General features: G+C 35.5%; 1 protein-coding gene across 1 annotated transcript in view; it reads left to right on the top strand.

Moving 5' to 3' along the window:
• TBC1D8B (TBC1 domain family member 8B) overlaps nucleotides 1–22,724 on the top strand; it is a 66,414-nt gene that overhangs the window by 16,761 nt on the left and 26,929 nt on the right. Inside the window, exons 5-10 of the mRNA XM_037512128.2 lie at nucleotides 1,085–1,325; nucleotides 4,074–4,281; nucleotides 5,018–5,185; nucleotides 13,759–13,908; nucleotides 14,454–14,604; nucleotides 15,050–15,264. Coding sequence (XP_037368025.1) covers nucleotides 1,085–1,325; nucleotides 4,074–4,281; nucleotides 5,018–5,185; nucleotides 13,759–13,908; nucleotides 14,454–14,604; nucleotides 15,050–15,264 — 1,133 coding nt within the window. The remainder of the gene's footprint in view (nucleotides 1–1,084; nucleotides 1,326–4,073; nucleotides 4,282–5,017; nucleotides 5,186–13,758; nucleotides 13,909–14,453; nucleotides 14,605–15,049; nucleotides 15,265–22,724) is intronic.

Raw genomic sequence — 22,724 nt, 5'->3', positions numbered from 1 at the left:
AGTAATAGGATTGGTATTAAAAATAATTAGACTGTACCATAAAAAGCTTATCTAGAGAAAGAATTCTTTCAAGGCTGATTGCTTAACATAGGAACCGTTAGAAGTGTGTATAGAATACTGATTGCATGTTGTGGGAAGTAAATGATGATGACTGTGTCATATAACTGCTTTCTTTTCCTTGTTCTTAACCTACCTATTTGCTTTAGTCTGTGTTTTAATCTTTATTTTAAAATGCAATATAAGTATAGAAGCCATTGGGAGCACAAAATAATTAGACTACTTTAAAAAGCTCATCTAGTGGCTTCCCTGGTGGCACAGGGGTTAAGTCTCAGCACTATCAAGCTATTGCCAGCCACTGCATTATGAGTTCCATCCCCAGCCAGGGGGCTAACCCACATTGTGCAGCAGATCTCTCCTGTCTTGCTCACTGCTCCTCTCTGCTGTGTATTTCAGTAGATCTGCCTCTGTCTCTGGTGAATCCTCTCACCCCCCGCACCTCTGGCCTAGACCCCAGTTCTTGTATGTATAAATAAATCTTTTTTAAAAAAGCTCATCTAGAGAAAGAAGAGGGTACAGTGGACTATGGTGGTGGACTCTGGGTGCCTTGGTGGTGGGTGTGGTGTGGTAACATACACCTGAAGGGTGTGACTGTATACCTCTAAGTCATATACAGTGTTGTAAACCAATGTTACCTCAATAAAAAAAATAATAAAAATGGTTAAGATGGTGAAGAAAAATACAGAAGCCAATAATACCTAATAGCCCATAGCTATAAAAATGAATCAAATAGTACTGTTTATAGCAGTATGGCTTATATATCAGTTGTTATGTAATTATTTAAAGTAACAGATTTAATATCAAATCAATAATTTTTTTAAAAATTCTTTAAAATTGTATCTGTTTCTAGAATTACCAATTATTGTAACTTCATGGTTATTTTTTCAAATTTTTAACTAATTATGTACTCTAAAGTATTTTAGTTCTTCATAGCATATTTGAAATGGTTAACTATTGTTTTGAAAACTTTGATAGATATAAATCAATATTGAGAAATTTAATCATATCTGTTTATAACTCTTTGCAGTAAAACTCATTATCTCTTGGGATGCAGTCTCAAAACTTGAAAAGACTTCAAATGTCATACTGACTGAGAGTATTCATGTGTGTGCCCAAGGGGAGAATCACTACTTTTCAATGTTTTTGCATATTAACCAAACATACCTTCTTATGGAACAGCTGGCAAGCTATGCTATAAGGAGACTTTTTGATAAGGAAACATTTGATAATGACCCAATCCTTGATGATCCTCTGCAAATTACCAAAAGGTATTCAAACTTTAATTAATATGTTTAAAAAAGCATTGTTTGCCCAAGAAACCATTGTAGCATTGACTAGCATTAAAAGTTAATTATTCTGTGATAGTTTTTCTTGGAGGTAATCAGTGTGTGTGTGTGTGTGTGTGTGTGTGTGTGTGTGTGTGTGTTTAGTGTAGTTGTATGTATTATACTAATAGTAATTTCTCCATGAAATTTAATCCTAAGAAGTGAGGTTTGAAAATAATTCTTGAGATCCCAATAGGATTTTCCTTGGGGTGTAGAGATTTTTGTGTTCATGGTTAACCTAACTCTAAATTTCTCTGTAAGTTATCTAGAGTGTTTCAGGTTCAAATTGTTAAACATGTTATTTTTAAAACAGCATTTATAAACAGCATCATTTTTTATGAAGAGGCAATTTAGTGGAGTCAGTAGAGCATGGGCTCTAGAATGAGAGTTATTGCAAATCTGTCAGGACCTCAGTTTCCTCATGTCATTTCTACCTCAGAGAGCACTTGTGAGTAATGAGCAATATGGTGTGAAAGCACTTTGTAAAATATCAAGCACTTGATGAATGTTAAGCATTATCAGTGCCTACATGAGAAGTGTTTGTGTAATAATTCTTTGCTACTATATTTGGTTTGGTGAAACTGACCAGAGCCCTTTCATCCACCTCAACACTCAGAACAGTTGACTTAAAGTGAGCATGCCAGGGCCTCCCCGGTGGCGCAGCGGTTGAGCGCTGGGCTGTGAAGCTGCCCACAAGCCCCTGCAGTGCTGGTTCGATCCCCGGCCTATGGGCGAGGGTCCCATATGGTGCGACAGACCTCTCTGGCCTCTGGGCGAGGGTCCCATATGGTGCGACAGACCTCTCCTGCCTCGCCCGCTGCTCCCCTCAGCAGTGTATTTCATCAGTCTGCCTGTTCTGTTCCCTGCTCTGTCTCTGGTGAATCCTCTCACCCCCCCCCATCTCTGACCTATACCCCAGTTCTTGTATGCATAAATAAATAAATCTTTAAACAAACAAACAAAAAAAAACAAAGCGAGCATGCCAAAGGGGAAGAGAGAGAGGAAAGGATCCAGAAATAGCTAGCAAAACCAGCCTCTAGGAAGGAGGATGAGGGGTATAGAATGTAAGGAAAGTGTAAGAGGAACCTTAGCTGCAGTCCTATGGAAAGACCAAAACAAGTGACCTGGAGGGTTGTGTGATTACTTTGATGCCCTCACTGGGTACAGTTGTTTCTCTTCCTATTACTAAATCCTTCCTAAAATCCATATACATAAGAATTCTCTTGTGAGCCTGCCTGCCTTTCTGGAAAACAGACCAGCAAGGTGAACTTCTTATATATTAATATCAAAATTAAGTCCCAGTGTGCATGACTTATAAATGGAACTCCATAGGATTAAGAATCCTGTTATTATAAATGTTGTGCATTTGTTCTTATAGTTTGTTCCTTGATTATCTACCATAAACAGTTTTTAGCCATTTTATTTCCTATAAAATAGCCTCTAAAAAAACCCATCTATCAATTAATTATTCATTACCGAGTCTGTATTTAAATAAGATAAACTGAATCCATTTTTGTCTACATGCATTGTAAGAGAGCCTATTGAAAGCCAAACCATCTTAGTCCTTCTTTCTAGTAGGCTAAGAAGAATAGTAGCTTAGTCTCTAAATGACTTTTTTTTTAAAGTGGAATATCTTTATTTTTAATATTTTGGTTTATTGGGTTTTGCAAATATGTATTGCTTCTATACCTTATACATGAATGGGATTAAACATCATGTATTAGCCTACAATTCTACAATATGCTTTTTGTCCCCCTTAAAATAATATATCAAATAATATATCATGGATATCTTTTCATTTATATAAATAGACATCATCCTTTTAAGTAATAGTGAAATAACCCACCAAGGTACAATTTAAATGCCACCAAGGTACAATTTAAATGAGGTAAGAATTATAGTTTTCTGTTCTTATTTATTAGAATTATTTTGTAAAAGATAATGAAATACCACATACTCAAATAGTATCTGCTGAAAGGATGAATTTAGTTTTAACATCGTTGGCTTTGAGATAAAGCTTGCATAATTTACTTACTACCCCAGATGGCATTGCCGCCTAGAACAAGTGTTTAGTGCCTCTAGAAAAATTGTACTATTTTAAGCAATTGTTTTATATGTAATGTCAGTTAACAAGTCATCTGTATTTATTGACACCTATCTTGTGCCCAGTATTGTGCAAGCAGTGTTGTTTTATCTTGCCTCTACTTTGGATTTTTAAAAAAACATTTATTTAAATTTTTGTTTCATCTAGGTTTAATATTATCTTTTATGAACCATACTTCTGTAAATGTTGATGCCTTAAACTTTCGTGATTTTGTTTGGACTGGGTAACTCTTGATTTTCTGATAACCAGATATAAACAATTATTGTCTGCTAAAATCAGTTTAGTCATATTTACATATTATGAATGTGTAATAATATAATAGTCTTCTAGCAAATCACCCCTTGACAGATGGTTTAAACATGTACATCTAACTTTTATGCATTGTAATTTACTAATAAAACAAAATTGGAAAAAAGAAACAACAGAATGAATTTGTGTGTTAGGAATCAGTGTGTTCTATTTCATAATTTGTTGAGGAACATAGCTTATAGTATTTAATCTTTCCATTTTCCATTTTAGATTAATCATTATGGGTGCTGTGTACTTCAGAAGTTATCACATGAACTTCCCTTTTTGCTTTGTTACAGAGGTCTGGAAAATCGAGCCCACAGTGAGCAATTTAATGCTTTCTTTAGGCTGCCGAAAGAGGAGACTTTGAAAGAAGTACATGAATGTTTCTTATGGGTACCATTCAGCCACTTCAATACTCATGGGAAAATGTGCATCTCAGAAAACTATATCTGTTTTGCCAGCCAGGATGGCAATCTGTGTAGTGTAATCATTCCATTACGAGAGGTAGATAAATTTGATTATATATTATTTTTCAGTATGTGTTATCATTTACAGAGTAGAATATTCTAATTCTATTCTTAAAAGCCCAGTATGTAACATACTTTCAGTAATTTTTAAATAATCATTTTTTTAAGTTCAGTATTTTCAAGATGATTCCTATTCTTTAGGATAAGAGTACTAGGATAAGAGACTTACAGCTCTTATACGAGTGAAAATAGAAAAAAATTTATAAACAAGATAAGAATTATGACTCAACATGGAATATATCACTCAGACATTTATGACTTGTATACAGAAATTTACAGTATTATATTTGAAACACGTGGTCAAGAAATAGTAGAATTGATAGCTTTTGTATAGGTTAGAAATAAATTGTCAGCATCATAGCACTGAAATTTTATATTTTTATATTGTAATTTTTTATTTTCAATTTTTTATTTTAACATTTATCATTTTTTTTACATTTTTTAGACAATATTTGCTTCCCCCCACCCTTTATATTGCCATTTTAAAAGGTTACATGTTTGTTAAACCTTTTCCTTGAGAAGTAAAATAACTTGCTCTGAAATCATTTGTATCAGTGTGGTACAACTATCAATAGTACCCAGAATCTATTTCTTAAAGTCACATCTCTGGACCAAAACATATAACCACAAAAATAGGTTAACCACATTTTGCCTAGAGTTATCAGCAACAATGGAAAATGTAATTCATTTATGTATGGTTTTACTCCCCCCAGGTCTTAGCTATAGATAAGACAAATGATTCCAGCAAATCTGTCATCATTAGCATCAAAGGAAAAACAGCTTTTCGCTTCAGTGAAGTTAAAGACTTTGAGCAACTGGTGGCAAAACTTGGGCAGAAGTGCAAGACAACTTCAGCTCAATATCATGATATTAGCACAGAGGTAATTATATAGCAATCAAATAATTTTGATAAAAAGATTTCTATTTTCTGTGGTATATTGTTTCAAAAGGATTTATAGTATCTTTCCTACTCATACTTAGATACGTATTTTTTTAAAGAGGAAAGTTAAGAATTATTCTCTAACTCACATCATAAAGGAGAAGGAAGAATTAAGGACTTTTATCATTTTTTAGGAATTCATGCTTTTAAAAATTGTGATAATTTGATCTTTACTATATTTTCTCTTAATACTGTAGAGAAACAGCAATTTGAAACCAGTGTGAATGTCTTTTATTTAATATTGAGTAGGTGACCTTTACTTAATATAACCTAGCCAAAGTAAAATACTGGCATACCTATTTACTAGTCTAATATTAGAGAAGACAAGTAATCTTGGCAAAGGGAGCTCTAAGAGCCTGATTTTGATGTTAAGGTATTTTCCATTAAAATTAATTTTTTTGGGGGGAAGAGGAGGAGGGAGTAGGGTCCAGTTAAGGGGGGGTGGGAAATGTATGGGGAATATAACCAAGATAAAAATTCATACCTTGTGCAAAAATGAAAAATGATGTAAAAATATATAAAAAAATAAAATAATTTTTTTCAATGTCTGGGAACCTTGTGTTTTAATAGATTGATAAAACTTATATGGTAACTACTTATATTTTAATTAAAATTCAAATTAGAAATCAATATTGATGTTAACAACTATATTATTTTATTGGGATTGCATTATAGAGCCTTTTATCTCTCTCTCCAGAGTGGAGACTGATCATATTATGTTAAAGTCAATTATGATGCAGTTTTGTTAAGGCAGAAAAGCACTATGGAGCATGTAATTTAGGAAAATACTTAACTCAATTCCAAACACAGAACATTCATGTTGGCCTCCAAGAGTTTTCTTGCCCCAATTTTATAATCTTTTATGCTCTTCAAGTATATATGCAACTTGTTCCTTAGTTTGATGTGAGAGCGCAAGTAAAATCTGCTCAGTCTTGACAGTTTCTCCCCCATTACTCCCATATTCTTCCTTGTATCCCTTTTTCCCTGTCCCATTCCATTTCACCTCCAATCTGTGTATTAGATTTAGTGGTCTATTTATCCTTCCTTCTCCTTCAATTTGTCTATGTCTATAACTCTTTCTCCTGAAAATGCTCCTGGGCTGTGAGCAGTTGGGTATGCTCAGTTGTTAAGAAAATATTTTATTTCAAAATGGGTTTACAATCTTTTCAGATATATGTCAGTGTTCTAAGGTTTTTTAGTATCTCTTATCCATTTTTAGAAATTTTGATAAAGATAAACACAAAATGCTAGTCAGTAGACTGGTTTTTGCTTGGAAATGTATTTTTTTAATTTTTAAAATTTTCATATATTCTATTTTTCACTTAAAATTTTTACCTTAACAATGATTAAGAATATTGACTTATATTAGTATTATCTATATGTATCTAGCCTTAATGATAGTACATTAAAAATTAGTGAGGAGAGGACTTTTTAAGCAGGAACAATTTTCATTTGAATTATAAGTGACAGAAGTTATAGTTACATTATTTTATAGCTACTCCTAGCATACTGAAACTTGAAGAAAAATTATATACATTCTAAGATTTTTACCAAATCTTGTTAATTCTACATAAATAAGACTTTTAAATCTAAATCTCAAGGAAGGCTAAATCAACAAATATAAATACTTATATGGGAAGAACTTTAGAAAATTATTCCTAAATGTGATAGATAAAACAAATGCTTCCCAAAATAATTTAGATTATGTTTAAGTACCAATTTTACTCAGATTTTTAAATAGATGTCAATTAAAATTCTCTGCATTTTATTAAATTATGTTAAATCTGGTTGCATACACAAGTTTTGAAAATTCGAATCAAGTTCTCTGAAAAGCACATTAATCTTTTTTATTGGTAAATATACTCAAACATTACCAGATAAGGTAATTTTTCAAAACTGCTAAATGAAGGAAATATGGTCCCTTTTAGCTTAATCTTAAATAAAATGTCCTAAAAAGGGAAATCATTACAGAATATCGCTTACTTGATGCTTTGAAACTGCATTATGAAAATGAATCGTTGGAACTATGTAGTGCCCAGAAGACGGTATAAATTCTGCTATGTCTTAAAGTATTTAGAAGGGTAAATACCTCCTACAAATGATCAGAGCATACACAGTTGACTCTTGAACAACACCCTGGGTGGAGGTACCAATCCCTCACACAGTCGAAAATCTACATATAACTTTTAACTCTCCCAAAACTTAACTAACAGCTATTGACTGGAAGTCTTAGTGATAACATAAACAGTAGATTAAAACATATTTTTTATGTAGTCTATATTTTATATACTGTATTCTTATAATAAAGTAAGCTAGGGAAAGAAGATTTTTCACTAAGAAAATCTTAAGGAAAGGAAAATACATTTATAGTGCTGTACTGTATTTATCATACCACAATTTATCATACCAAATTATCCTGTCTGTTTACAAGAAAAGCCACATGTAAGTGGAACAGCACAGTTCAAGTTTGTGTTATTCACAGGTCAACTGTATAAGCATACTTGTTTCATGAGTTTTCATAACCAATACTACCTTACTTTCTAAGTTTTTTTTTTAAGATTTATTTATTTATGCATACAAGAGCTGGGTACAGGCCAGAGATGCGGGGGTGGGGGGGTCGGTGAGAGGATTCACCAGAGACAGAGTGGGGAACAGAACAGGTAGACTAACCAAAGTACACTGCTGAAGAGAGCAGCAGGAGAGTCAGGAGAGGTCTGCTGCGCCATGTGGGTTGCTCCTTGGCTGGCTGGGAATTGAACTCATGCTGCAGTGGCTGCGGATAGCTTCATAGGTTGCGCCACCAGGGAGGCCCCTTTCTAAGTTTTTAATTAGAAGCAGTGACTTCCTTATCCTACATAATACTGCAAAAGAATAATAGTTTTATCCACACAACTGTCTTAATAAGAATAAAGTAGTATGTTTCCTGACTATAATATAAATTATACGTATATGTTTTAGCTGTGGGGGGTAGATTTATTTCTATCTTAGGAAAGCAGAAATTGTATTTAAAGTGAAATTAGCATCTAATTTTAATTTATGGCTATGAATTTGAGTGATAAGCTTCTGATATTTGAGAGAGGTTTTTCTTTGTATTTTTTATGACTTTACATTTGACAGTTTTGCCCTCCAATCATCGTTACACTGTGTGTGAGATATTCTAATTTAAGTCTAGTAGTATGTAGGAAAGTAATACATAAAGAAACACTAATATTTGCCCTTTCTTCTTTACTATTATAAACTATATGCTTCTTCTAAATTCAGTATCAAAAGTCAAACTGGTCTAAGAATACCCATTACAGAGTCAGCAACTTATGTTACATACCTTTTGTAAGTTTATGTTCGGGATTTTGTTAAGAGGTTATTTTTCTTTTCCCTTTTGGATATTTTTCCTGTAGTTTGGATATACTACCAATAAATAAGTACATGAAAATGTTTGACATATTTAGTCATTAGGTAAATGCAAATTAAAACCACATTGAGATACCTCTTGATGCCCACTAGGGTGGTAATAAGTAAAAAGACAGACAATATCACCTGTTGTCTCAGTTCCTGTGCATTCTTTTTGTCTTGTTTAAGCTACTAAAGTTAAAGGGATGATGTTAGTGATCCTTTTTTTTAGTACTGATAATGTTAACTCCAGACTTTTGGTATAGTTATAATCCACAGAAACTAGGTAACTTCTATGTTTCAAAAGTAAAGCTTAGGAGATCATATGGCAGTATAGGGAACCCAGAATAGTTAAAACAGTATTGAAGAGAAAGAACAAAGCTGGAGGAGTCAATACTTTACAATTTTTTTAAATATTTTATTTTATATAATTCTTACATCATTTTTCATTTTTGCACAATGTATGCATTTTCATTTTGGTTATATTCCCCATACAATTCCCACCCACCTGTTTTGACCCTAATCCCTCCTCCCCTCCCCCACCCCCGGAGTGTGTCTCTGGTTTATAGTTGCTTGTTGATTTTGATTTTTTCTTTATTATAGTTAGCTTTTTCCTGGCCCCTTATTTAGGTTTTCTAAATTCCTGCTATGAGTGAGACCATCCAGTATCAAAGGATTAATGGAGGAATGCTTTACAAATTTTAAAACTTAACTACACAGCTGTAGCAGAGGGTGATACCAGCCACATACCAAAAAAAAAAAAAAAAAAGTGAAGCTGGATCCTTACACCATAGACAAAAGTTAACTCAAAATAGATCAAAAATCTAAATGTAAGAGTTAAAACTATAAAAGACAAAGAGAAAACATAGGAGTAAATCTTCATTATTTTAGGTCATTTGTTCCTAGCTATGACATGATCAACATAGACAAAAGAAAAAAATAGGTAAATTGGACTGTGTGAGAATTAAAGCTTGTCCTGCAAGTGATACTATCAAGGAAGTGAAAAGAATCACAGGTTGGGAGAAAATATGTGTAGATTATATGTGTGGTAAGAGATGTCTATCTAAAATATATAAAGGACCCTTACAACTCAATAATAAAAAGCAAGCAACAGCCCTATTTTTTAAAGTTTGTCAAAGGATTTCAATAGACATTTCTGCAAAGATAAAGAAATGACCAGTGAGCACATGAAAATGTTCGACATATTTAGTCATTAGGTAACTGCAACTCAAAACCACAGTGAAATTTGCAAGTGGAATTTTAATAGGTATTGCATTGACTATGTAGATGGCTTTAGGTAGTATGGACATTTTAACAATGCAAATTCTTTTGATCCATGAACATGAGATATCTTGGCATTTATTTTATGTCTTCTTCAGTTTCTCTCATCAGTGTCTTTGTAGTTTTTTTTTTTTAATTATTTATTTATTTAATTTATTTATACAAGCACTGGGTACAGTCAGAAGCGTGGGAGGGTGAGAGAATTCACCAGAGCCAGATTGGGGAGCAGAGCAGGCAGAAGGACTGAAGCACACGCACACTGCTGAAGGGAGCAGTGGGCAGCAGGAGAGTTCTGCGCGCCATGAGGGACCCTCCTCCGGTGGCCGGGGAGCAGCTGGGGATCGAACCTGCGCTGCAGAGGCTGCGGGCAGCTTCGCAACCCAGCACTCAACCGCTGTGCCACCGGGGAGGCCCCGTCTTTATAGTTTTTCATTTACACTTTTACTTGGTTAAATTCATTCCTAAGTATTACAGTGTTTTTAATGCTGTAGTAAATGGGATTGTTTTATTTTGTCTTCATATATTTCATTCTTAGTGTATAGAAACACAGTTGATTTTTGTATGTTGATTTTTTTTACTCTGAAACTTACCTGAATTCATCGACTACTAACAGTTTATTGATGAAGTCTTTACGTTTTCTATATACAAGATCATGCCATATAACTAAACTTTTCTGATTTGGATGCCATTTATTTATTTTTCTTGCCCAATCTCTCTATGACTTCTAGTACTATGTTGAATAGGAATTGTAAGAGTTGGCACCCCTGTCTTGTTCCCGATCTTAGAGGGAAAGCTTTCAACCTTTCATTGAGTTAGATAGTAGCTTTGGGCTTATCATATATAACCCATAAAAATAGGTACTTTCTACACCCACCTTGTTGAGAGTTCTTATCATGAAAGGATGTTGAATTTTGACAAATGCTTTTCCTGAGTCTATTGAGATGATCATGTGGTTTTTTTATCTTTCATATTATTAAAGTAGAATATCACATTTATTGATTTGTATGTTAAACCATCCTTGCATACCAAGCATAAGTTGCACTTGATCATAGCAAATGATCCTTTTAATGTGCTATTGAATTAGGTTTTGTAGCATATTGTTGAGAGTTTTTGGATCAGTATTCATCAGGGATGTTGGCTTATAGTTTTCTTGTAGTGTCCTTATCTATCTGGCTTTTGTGTCAGGGAAATACTGGTTTCATAACATGAATTTGGGAATATTTTCCTTTTTCAGCTCTTTGGAAGAGGTCAAGAAGGAATGGTATTCTTCTTTAAATATTTGGTAGAATTCAGCAGTAAATCCATCTGGTCCTGGACTTTTGTTTGTTTGCAGGATTTTGATTATTGATTCAATCTCTTTACTCATTATTTGTTTGGATTTTTGTATTTCCTCATGATTCAGTCTTTGTGGGGTGTATGTTTCTAAGAATTTGTCTGTTTTTCTAGCTTGTCCAATTTGTTGGTATGTAATTGTTCATAGTAAATTCTTATGATCCTTTGCATTTCTGTGTTATTTGCCATTTTATCTCCTTTTTCCTTTCTAATTTTATTTGAGTCCTGTCTCTTCTTGGTAAATCTAGCTAAAGTTTTGTTAATTTGATTTTTCAAGAAAGCAACACTTAGTTTTATGGGCATCTCACTTCTTTTTATTGATGAAAAATAGCCCATTGTCTATATATAACACAGTATCCATTCATCTATTGAAATATACCTTGGTTGCTTCTATTTTGACAATTATGAATAAAGCTGCTGTAAATATTCATGTGTAGGTTTTCATATGGACATGAGTATTCAACTCATTTAGCTACAAACATAGGATCACAATTGTTAATTGAATGGTTAGACTATGTATGTGTAACTTTGCAAGAAACTGCCCAGACATTTTGCAAAGTAGCTGTACCATTTTTGCATTCCCACCGATAATAAATGAGAGTGCTTATTGTTCCACATCCTCACAGTCACTTGGTATTGTCACTGTTTTGGGTTTTAGCCATTTTAATTCGATTGTGTAATGGAATCTCATTGCTGTTTTAATTTGTAATTCCCTAATGATCTATGATGTTGAACATCTTTTCATGTGATATTTGCCATCTTTGTTATCTTCTTTAGTGAGGTCCCTGGTAGCCTAGTATTTAATTGGGTCCTTTTTTTTTTTTTTTAAGACATATTTACCTTTAGTTCTTTGAATACATTTACAATAGCTGCTTACTTTATTTGTTTATGAAATCTAAGAACTGGTCCCCTTCAGGGGGCACTTTGTGTCTGTTGCTTCTTATAAAAGTTATTTTATTTTTATTTTATTATTATTATTATTTATTTTTACATCATTTTTCATTTTTAAACAATATTTGCTCCCCCCCCCCTGTCCCGCCAGGTGTAGTATCCATAGAATTTCCTTCACCAAAATTTTAGTTTTTTATTTTTAAGTCTGGCTTTCTCTGATCATCCCCTGAGTCAACATGAGTTAGTGGTCAGCCAATGATGGGTTGGAATATTACCTTATATGCTTTGAACCCTCATTAAGTCTTAGACCTTTTTGCCAAGTGGATCTTTATATGAAGGTATGGTATACTTCAAATTTTAGGCAGCTTATAAATCTGCTTTAGATTTTATTTCCTGCTTTCAAAGTCAGCCAGAGTTGAGTGACTGGGACTTTCTTATGTTCCATTTCTTTCCTCAGCAAATTCCCAGCCCTGCACATGCATGCTTACTTCTACATTCCCTGAGAATATTTTGAAATTTTTCAAGTCCCAAATGGTCATCTGCTTCTTCAGGTCTTCCTTTTTTTAGCCAGGTTCTTTTGTGCCCCAAACTGAAATCACAGCCTTAGGCAGCTGTGATGTTACCCGCATTTTTCTATGGTTTTCTGTAACACCCTGGGGATGGGACTTTTTTTTTTTTTAACAGAGCCGAGCTCTGAATCAAATCATATGATGATAATACACTGGAAATGGAGATTTTCCAAGGAGCTTCTAGTTTGGTCAAAATATTGACTGTGTTCTGGGCTGGTGCTTTTAATGAAGCTCTGAAAGAACCATTGGCTATGATAATGCTGCCTGTCATGCCTACAATACCTCTGAGTTTGGGAGAGAAGAGGGATGGGAATAACTTCAAGTTAAATCTTTACAGATTCTGGTGTTTTGTTTTGTTGAGGTTCATTAGTTTTACTTAAGTCAGTGCTTTTTAGTTTGTTCTGTGCCTTTGGTTAAAATTTCCAGTGTTCTGAACTCGCTTATTTTTAATGTTTCTTTTTTTCTGTATTTTGTTGCTTTTGTTGGAGTGCGTTCATTGAGGTCCTGAATTTGCTGTTCCAGACATTGGTTTGTTGACATCCCTAATTTTGATAGAAAAACTATGTCTCAGGGCCTTCCTGGTGGCCTAGGGGTTAAGTCTCAGCACTATCACCATGATGGCCTAAGTGGCCTGAGTTCAATCCCCAGTCAGGGAGCTGACCCACATGGCACAGCACACTTCTCCTATCTACCCTGAAGCTCCCCTCAGCAGTGTGTTTCATTGTATCCGCCTGTTTTGCTCCCTACTCTGTCTCTGGTGAATCCTCTCACCCTCTGTACCTCCAGCCTATACCCCAGTTCTTCTATGCATAAATAAATAAATAAAATCTGCTCACCCTCTGTACCTCTGGCCTATACCCCAGTTCTTCTATGCATAAATAAACAAATAAATAAATCTTTTAAAAAAGAATAACAATGTCTCTCTGAGACATTGCTTTACTATTTATTATATTTATAGTTTGTGTTTTATAGATAATAGATAGAACTTAGGTACTTTTTATTTTACAGAAAGTTTCTATATATACATTTGTGACAATTACATTCTTTTTTTCAGATTCCTATTAGTGCTGATTCTGCAGACCCATCTGATAATATTGAGGTACAGTCTTTGACATGTCAGAAAGAATGCAGTAAAACTGTGAACACTGAAGCCTTAATGACGGTATATCACCCTCAGAATTTGGAGACCCTTAATTCCAAAATGGTAGGAAAACAAAATATTTACATCTATGGACTAAAAACATTTGATTAAAAATAAAAATCTTAGAGCAGACTAGGAAGTAGCACAACTGAAAACTTCTCTTTTGGCTGGAAAAGGTTTTCCATCAGGTACTAAAGTATGACTTAGGTTCTGTTACACAGAAGAACTATTATCAAGAATTAAGATAAAAGGTGAAAGTTGAACATTCGGTTTTATTTGCCTAGTTTTTAATCTTTCTGGAAATTGAGGTGATTTGGTTCAAAGCTTTAATCCTAAGAGCAATGCCTTTCCCATTTTATATAAATTTAGCTAAGAATTAAAATAGTGAATTAAAACTGTTTTGCTCACATGGGTTTAAAAGATATTTGTGATGACAGGATTCCAATGTTTGGTTCCTCTGTGAATACTGATTTTGACTTTCTATGTTCTTGATTTTCGTAGATGATGTTTCATGGTGAAGAGAATGATCAAGTCATTTGAGTTAATTTAACTAAAAAGTTAATTTCTCATCATGTTTAGTTGCTTTGATTTTTTTTTTTTTGTTATAGTTGAAAGAAAAGATGAAGGAACAGTCCTGGAATATCCTATTTGCAGAATGTGGGCGTGGTGTTAGCATGTTTCGGACAAAAAAGACTCGAGATCTGGTTGTCAGAGGGATTCCGGAAACCTTAAGAGGAGAGCTGTGGATGCTTTTTTCAGGTATTGTATTTATTTGCTTTATTCATTTAACTGACATTAACTGTGCCCCTTCTAATACATATACACTAAGCTAAATAAAAATATTTACAATGAAGACTAGAACAAAGTGTTTCTCATAATTTCAGTTTAGTCAAAGAGTTAAAGGTAGTTTTGTGTACTTACTATATGTTCACACATCCATTATCTCAGCAAATTAGTTTATTAGACAAGATATAGTTAGTGGGGAGGGCAATAACTATCAAAGGAATTTTAAGGAGAGAAACAGTTTATGAAAATGTTTTTCTGTTGGGCAAGATTAGGATCCTGAAGTATTAGATTCTAGTGTGAAGCTTTTTCTTTTGTTTGTACTCAGATATCCAGATAGTTTAATTCTCCATGTATATATGAAAGTAATAGCTTTATTTTATAGCTCTTCTTTTGTGTGTTAATCCAATCATCTCTACAGGTGCTATTAATGACATGGCTGCCAACCCTGGCTATTATGCTGAGGTGGTTGAAAAGTCCTTGGGAACCTGTAACTTGGCTACTGAGGAAATTGAACGTGATTTGCGTCGCTCCCTGCCTGAGCACCCGGCCTTTCAGAGTGACACTGGCATATCTGCTCTGAGGCGGGTACTCACTGCTTATGCATACAGGAATCCCAAAATTGGATATTGCCAGGTGAGACTTCATTATGAACCTAAGTGTGCACATTCTAATTGATAAAATCATATCAAATCCAACTGCTAATTTGAAAATTGTGATTATGAAGGCAGAAATTGGGCTGAGATTTGATAATGGATATAATTTTAGTAGGATGATAGTGAGAATACTTAGGAGAATTTCTATTTCATTAACGCATTTTTCTCTTACATTTAACAAACTATTGAATTCCTTGTCTCTAAAAGATACTGTGCTCAGTACGTAAGATTTTATAAACATAAATCACATGAGAATTCTACCCTTCAAAGTCTATAGACTAGCATGTATTAAAACATTTGCCTTACTGGCAAATGAAAAACAAATGAGATCAATTATTAATAAAGAGACATAAAGTCCCATTAAGACTTATAATAGAAATGTTATTTTCATCTGGAGAAATCAGAAAAGGCTCCATGGGAGAGGTAGCATTTGAAGCTGTTAAAAACTGGTGAATTTTAGATGTATGGAGATGGAATGAAAGAACATTCCAGGTGAAGGAATCAGTGTAACCCAACACAGATGCAGACAAATGTAGAATGTTTATAGGACCATATTCTGCTTAGTAGAAATAAAGAGCGAATGAAATGACATAATTGGAGAAAAAAATCAGTAAGATATATTAAGATAAGACAGGAGTTTGAATTTTGTTTGGTGGGCAGTGGAGGAATCATTGAAAAAAGTCCTTTAGGAGCACACTGTATCAATTATGCTATGCTAGACTGCTAACACAAATCATCTTAAGCAGGTAATAGCTCAAACACAGTAAAGTTGTTTGTTTTTTGTCTTTGTTTTTTAAGGAATAAATAGGGAAGTGTATATCTTCAAGTCAGAGTAGGTAGCTCCTTCATGAACTTATTCACAGATTTAGGCTGACAGCAGGCTCTGTCATCTTCAAAACAGGGCTTCCAGGATGCTCTTTTATTGTCATTACTACCCACAGGAAAAGGGAGAGAACATGGAGAAACAATTGTGGGAAGTTTTATTGGCTAGGCCTGGGAGGTGCACATATCACTTCATCCATAGTCACGAGGCCAAACCTTTTCACCAAGAAGTCTACAAAATTAAGTGTGGGTGAGCACACATATGTCCAGATACTATGGGAAAGGGAGATTAGATGGATTATGTTATATTACTAGCACTGTGTCACACATTGATTTGTAATGGGTTGAGTACCCATAACAATTACATATCAGTCCTATCTGTCTATTGAAACTTGTCGATAGAGGTTTGTTTTGTTTTGTTTTGTTTTTCTGAAAGGCAGATTAAGTGAATGGATCATCTAAGTGGCAAGGATTTTGAATAGTTTAGCATCTCTGGAAGGTAAAAAAAAAAAAGCATAATATTTCTTTTCTCCAAGAGCCTATACTCATTGAACCTGCCCTGTTAGAAACAGGGAGAATAAGAGGAAATTTAAGGTAACAATATATACAGTACTAGTCAGGCAGGAATAAGCCTGCTATGGAGATCAGACTGCCTAGTTTCATATTAGAATTAAGAAGCATGGGCCTCCCCAGTGGCGCAGCGGTTGAGCACTGGGTTGCGAGGCTGCCTGCAGCCTCTGCAGCGCCGGTTCGATCCCCGGTCGCTGAATGAGGGTCCCATATGGCGCGCAGACCTCTCCTGCTGCCCGCTGCTCCCCTCAGCAGTGTACTTCGGTCCTTCTGCCTGCTCTGCTCCCCACTTTGGTGAATTCTCTCACCCTCCCGCACTTCTGACTGTACCCAGTGCTTGTATAAATAAATAAATAAATAAATCTTTAAAAAAAAAAAGAAGCAAATTAGTTTGTGGGACAAGATCTGGGAGAATCTTTAAAGCCTGGGCAAAGTTTGAATTTAATATGGTAAACAGGTTTTATTGCTTTTGATCAAAGCCCATATAAGCCATACTGACACAAAGCTAGCTAACTGCCTTGCTTTATCTTTCCTCTCTCCTTCCCTCCCTCCCATCTATCTGATCTGTCTTCTCCTTCCCTTCCATTTCCCCCTTCCCTTCCTGTTCCCATCTCATCCCATTTCATCCTATTTGTCTAGAATATAATTCACATATGACAAGCTTCACCCCTTAGTGTTTTTTAGTATATGCACAGTCACCCGTTATCTAATTGCAGGAACACTTTCATCACTCCGAAAGGAAACCCTATAGTCCTTAGCCCTCACTCCTAATTTCTCCATACCACCAAGCCTAGGCAATTATTAATCTGTCTGTAATCTGTTTCTGTGGATATGCCTATTATGGACATTTTATCTAAATGAAATGATATACTATGTGGTCTTTTGTGTTTACCTTCTTTCAGTTATCATATAATTTTCATGGTTCATCTGTGTTGTAGCTTTCATTAGTACTTCATTCCTTTTTATAGTGTAGTGATATTTCATTGTATGGATATATCACATTTTTGTTTTATCTGTTCAGTTGATAGGCATTTTGGGTTTCCACTATTTTTTGACTATTAATAATAATTGCTGCTATAGATATTCATATACAACTTTGTGCATGAACATTGTTTTTTATTCTTGGGTATATACCTAGAAGTGGAATTGCTGAGCTATATGGTAACTCTGTGTTAAAAATTTTGAGGCATAGGGCCACCCCTGGTGGTGCAGTGGTTGAGCGCTGGGCTGCAAAGCTGCCCGCAGCCTCTGCAACGCCGGTTTGATCCCCGGCCACCGGCGAGGGTCCCACATGGCACGACAGACCTCTCCTGCCGTGCCTGCTGCTCTGCTCAGCAGTGTATTTCGTCACTCTGCCTGTTCTGTTCCCCGCTCTGGCTCTGGTGAATTCTCTCACCCTCCCGCACTTCTGACTGTACCCAGTGCTTGTATAAATAAATAAATAAATAAATCTTTAAAAAAAAATTGGGGGGCACGCCAAACTATTTTTTAAAGAGATGGCACCATTTTTCCACCAGCAATGTTTGATGGGTTCCAATTTCTTCATATCCTCTACAACATTCTTACTGTCTTTCTTTTTAATTATAGCCATGCTAGTAAGTGTGAAGTGACAACCTCACTGTGGTCTTGATTTGAATTTCCCTAATGTGCTTTTTTTCTGCCGTTTGTATATCATTCTAGGAGAAATATCTTAATACAATATTATATGTCAGTTATATCTCAAAACCTGGGAAAAGATTTAAATAATAAAAAATGAAATTTTGGTTTCATAGTACAATAAAAATTTGGGCTATTTTCTTGTTGTTCTTGAGTTATAATAGTTCTTTATTCTGGATTACCCAATTCCTTATCATATATAATATTTTCAGTCTCTTTTTCTTTTCTTTTATATATTTTTTACATCATTTTTCATTTTTTGCACAATGTATGCATTTTAATCTTGGTTATATTCCCCATACAATTCTCAACCCCCTTATTGTGACCCTAATCCCTCCCCCCCCTCCGCCCCGTAGTGTGTCTCTGGTTTATAGGTGCTTGTTGATTTTGATTTTTACTTTATTATGATTAGTCTTTTTCCTGGTCCCTTATTTAGCTTTTCTAAATTCCTGCTATGAGTGAGACCATCCGGTATTTTTCTTTTTCTTTCTGGCTTATTTCACTGAGCATAATCCCTTCCAGCTCCATCCATGTTGCTGCAATATATTTGCAGTTTTTTCCCCTATTCTGTGTGTGTGTGTTTTACTTTCTTGATTGTGTCCTTTGAAGCACAAAAATTTAATTTTTATATAGTTCAACTTAACTGATCTTTCTTTTGTTGCGTATGGTTTTCATTCTGTATTTAAGAAGCCATTGACTAACTCAAGGTCACAGAGTTTCATTCCTATCTTTTCTTCTAAGAGTTATATGATTTTAATGCTTAAAGTGTGTTATTTTTGTGGTATGATATTTAAAAGGGGCCCAACTTCATTTTTTTTTAATTTTATAGAGGCATGTTTATTTATTTGTTTGTTTGTTTGTTTGTTTTGTTTATACATGCACTGGGTACAGTCAGAAGCGCGGGAGGGTGAGAGAATTCACCAGAGCCAGAGCGGGGAGCAGAGCAGGCAGAAGGACCGAAGTACACTGCTGAGGGGAGCAGCGGGCAGCAGGAGAGGTCTGCGCGCCATGTGGGACCCTCCTCTTGTGGCCCGGGAGCAGCCGGGGATCGAACCAGCGCTGCAGAGGCTGCGGGCAGCTTCGCAACCCAGTGCTCAACCGCTGCGCCACTGGGGAGGCCCCCCAACTTCATTTTTTTTACTTACAAATAATCAGTTACCACAAGTGCCATTTGCTTTTAAAAAAAAGAAAACAAAACTATTCTTTCACTCATTGAATTAACTTGGCACCCTTGTTGAAAATCAATTGACTATAAGTGGTGGGTTTTATTTCTGAATTCACAATTCTATTCCACTGACTTATATTTCTATTGTTAAGCCATTTTCACACTTGTTTACAATTGTGGTAAGTTTTGAAATTGGAAAATGTGAATTCTTTAATTTTTTTTCCAAGATATTTTCCTCTCTTTTGGGTCCCTTGGGTTTTCATGTGAATTTTAGGATCAGTTTGTCAATTTCTGGGGGAAAGAAGAAAAGAAGTCAGCTGGAATTTTGATAGTCCTTGCACTGATTCTGTAGATCAACCTGGGGAGTGTTACGCATTAAGACTAATGAGCCTTACAGTCCATGAAAACAGGATGTCTTTCTTTTCCTTGTATCCTGTAACCTTGTTGAGCTTAGAGGAAAATGATTAGTCTTTCATCTTTAGTACAAAATTTGCTGTGGGGTTTTTTTAGATTCTCTTTATCATATTGAGGATGTTGCCTTAATTTGTAGTTTGTTGAGTGTTTTTATGATGAAATTTGTCAAGTGATTTTTCTGTGTCTGTTGATATGTGACTTTCTCCCTTTTATTCTATTAATATGGTGTATTGCATTGAATGATTTTCCTATGTTTAGCCATTCTTACATTCTCAGGATAGATCTTACTAGGTCTTGATTTGTAATCTTTTTATATGTTACTAGGTTCAGTTTGCTAGAATTTTGTTGAGAATTTTAATAGTTATATTCTTGTTATCAAACAAATAGCAACCAGTTATTTCACCAACAAAAATTTGAATTTATGGAAACAACTACAAAAAGTAATGTGTAAAGTGCACCCTCATGGCAAGACACATGAACACTTCCATAGAACAAAAGCCAGCACCCCCTTATAGCTATGAGGGGTTATTACTAAGCAAAAAGAAACCTCCTTCCTTCTACTAGGGTGGGGAAACAGAATCACTTCCTGTTGGAGATGCCAGGCTTGTTGGGTTCTGTAGTTTGCTGACTGCATGCATATGCACTGGTACTCTCTTCCAGCATCTTTGACCTCATTTAAGTGGGGTCTCTATATATTAATTTCCATAAAATATGTTGACAAATATCAATAGCTTTCCTGTGATGTCTTTGTCAGGTTCTGGTATCCAGGCTTCATAGAGTAAGCTGAGTAGTATATCTTCTTTTGCTTGAACAGTTTATGAAGGATTGGTATTCTTTTTTTTTTTTAAAAGATTTATTTATTTATGCATACAAGAACTGGGGAACAGGCCAGAAGTGTGGGAGGTGAGGGGATTCACCAGAGACAGAGTAGGGCACAGAACAGGCGGATTGACTGAAATACACTGCTGAAGGGAGCAGTGTGCGAGTCGGGAGAGGTCTGCTGTGCCATGTGGGTGTCTCCCTGGCTGGGGATTGAACTCGTGATGCAGTGGCTGCGGACAGCTTCATAGGTTGTGTCTTAAACCCTTGCGCCACTAGGGAGGCCCAGGATTGGTATTCTTTAAATGTTCATAATTTTTCAGTGAAGCCATGTGTTCCTAGAATTTTCTTTGTGGGAAGTTTTCTCATTACTAATTCAATCTCTATATTTGCTGAATGGGTTCCTGAACCCAATTTTAACATGAGTGTGTGGCAGCTTCCCCACAATAACAAGCAATTCTGAGACAACTGTGGTGTCTATTTAGCTCATTTCTGACACTGACTGGGGATAGCATCAAATTCCAGAGGTTAAAGGCTCAGTCTCCCAAGATTGCCCTCTACCTCAGATACAAATTGCAAATCCAGACTTTTCTCTATGCTTCTCACTGATCTGAAACATATTGGAGGTTCCCACAACCTCCTCCTTAAATTTCAGATGCTAGTCGAAAGCCCATGTTGTTACCTGCACTTCTGTTTGGCTATAAATCAGAGGTCCCTATGACCCCTTCCTCGGGTTCTATTAATTCGCTACAATGGTTCAGAGAATGAGTTCTGTGAAGTCAAATAAAGAGAGCTTCTAGGAAACCACCAGAGAGGACAGATAATGGCAATTCTCTGGGAATGGGGCTTTGAAGGGGCAGTACCCACCTTCTATTCCCTTTAGTGACTCCTTGGTGCTGGTTTTCACCATGATTGCTGTATGTTGGTTTTGAAGGCTACTATGAAGCTGGAGGAGGGGGCTGAAATAGGACAATTTAAAATATCACAAAATTCACTGATTTGTGCTGAGATTCTTAATGTTCTAAAATGTTAAGAACTTCTTAAACAAATGCTTGCTGAATTGCTATAAGCTTTTGGTTAATTTCCAGAGTTCTGAAAATTGATTCTGATGATTTTTGCCAAAGTTCTTATTGCATTTTCAGAGGGCTTACTCTGCCATTTTCACTGATACCCCCTTCCCATTATGGCTTTTTTTTTTTAAATTTATTTATTTATGCATGCAAGAACTGGGCTACAGGCCAGAGGTACAGGGAGGGAGGGGTGGTGAGAGGATTCACCTGAGACAGAGTGGGGAACAGAACAGGCGGATTGACTGAAATACACTGCTGAGGGGAGCAGTGGGCAAGACAGGAGAGGTCTGCCATGCCATGTGGGTTAGTTCCTTGGCTGGCGAGGAATCTAACTTGTGCCAAACTCACTACAGTGCCTGCGGATAGCTTCATAGTGCTGTGACTTATTTGATCTCCTCATTAGTCCAATGGTCTTCCAGTAGTGTGGTTTTTAATCTCCATGAGGTAGGAAAGTTCCTTGCCTTCTTTTTATGGTTTATTTCTAGTTTGATGCCTTCATGGTCAGAAAAGATGGTTGATATGATTTCAATCTTGGTGTATCTGTTGATGTTTGTCTTGTGCCCCAGTATGTGATCGATCCTGGAGAATGATCCGTGTGCGCTTGAGGAAAAATGTGTACTCCGTTTTTTTGGGGTTTAGTGTTCTATAGATGTCTGTTAAGCCCAATTGCTCTAGGTCTTTATTTAGAGCTTTGGTTTCTTTACTTATTTTTTGTCTTGTTGATCTATCCATTGTTGATAGTGGTGTGTTGAAGTCTCCCACTACATATGTGTTTTCTCTGATGTCTGTTTTCAGAGGGACAACAGTTGTCTGAATATTTTGGTGCTCCTTCGTTTGGTGAGTATATGTTAATGAGTGTTATTTCTTCTTGAAGTATTGTCCCCTTGATCATAATGTAGTGACATTGGGTCTCTTTTTATCTTT

The sequence above is a fragment of the Talpa occidentalis genome, unplaced genomic scaffold (genome assembly GCF_014898055.3).
Source record: "Talpa occidentalis isolate TD23 unplaced genomic scaffold, MPIMG_talOcc4v2.1 talOcc4.15, whole genome shotgun sequence".
Classification (NCBI taxonomy): domain Eukaryota; kingdom Metazoa; phylum Chordata; class Mammalia; order Eulipotyphla; family Talpidae; genus Talpa; species Talpa occidentalis.
Note: the sequence above shows the minus strand (reverse complement) of the source record. Positions and strands in the feature narration are given on the sequence as shown.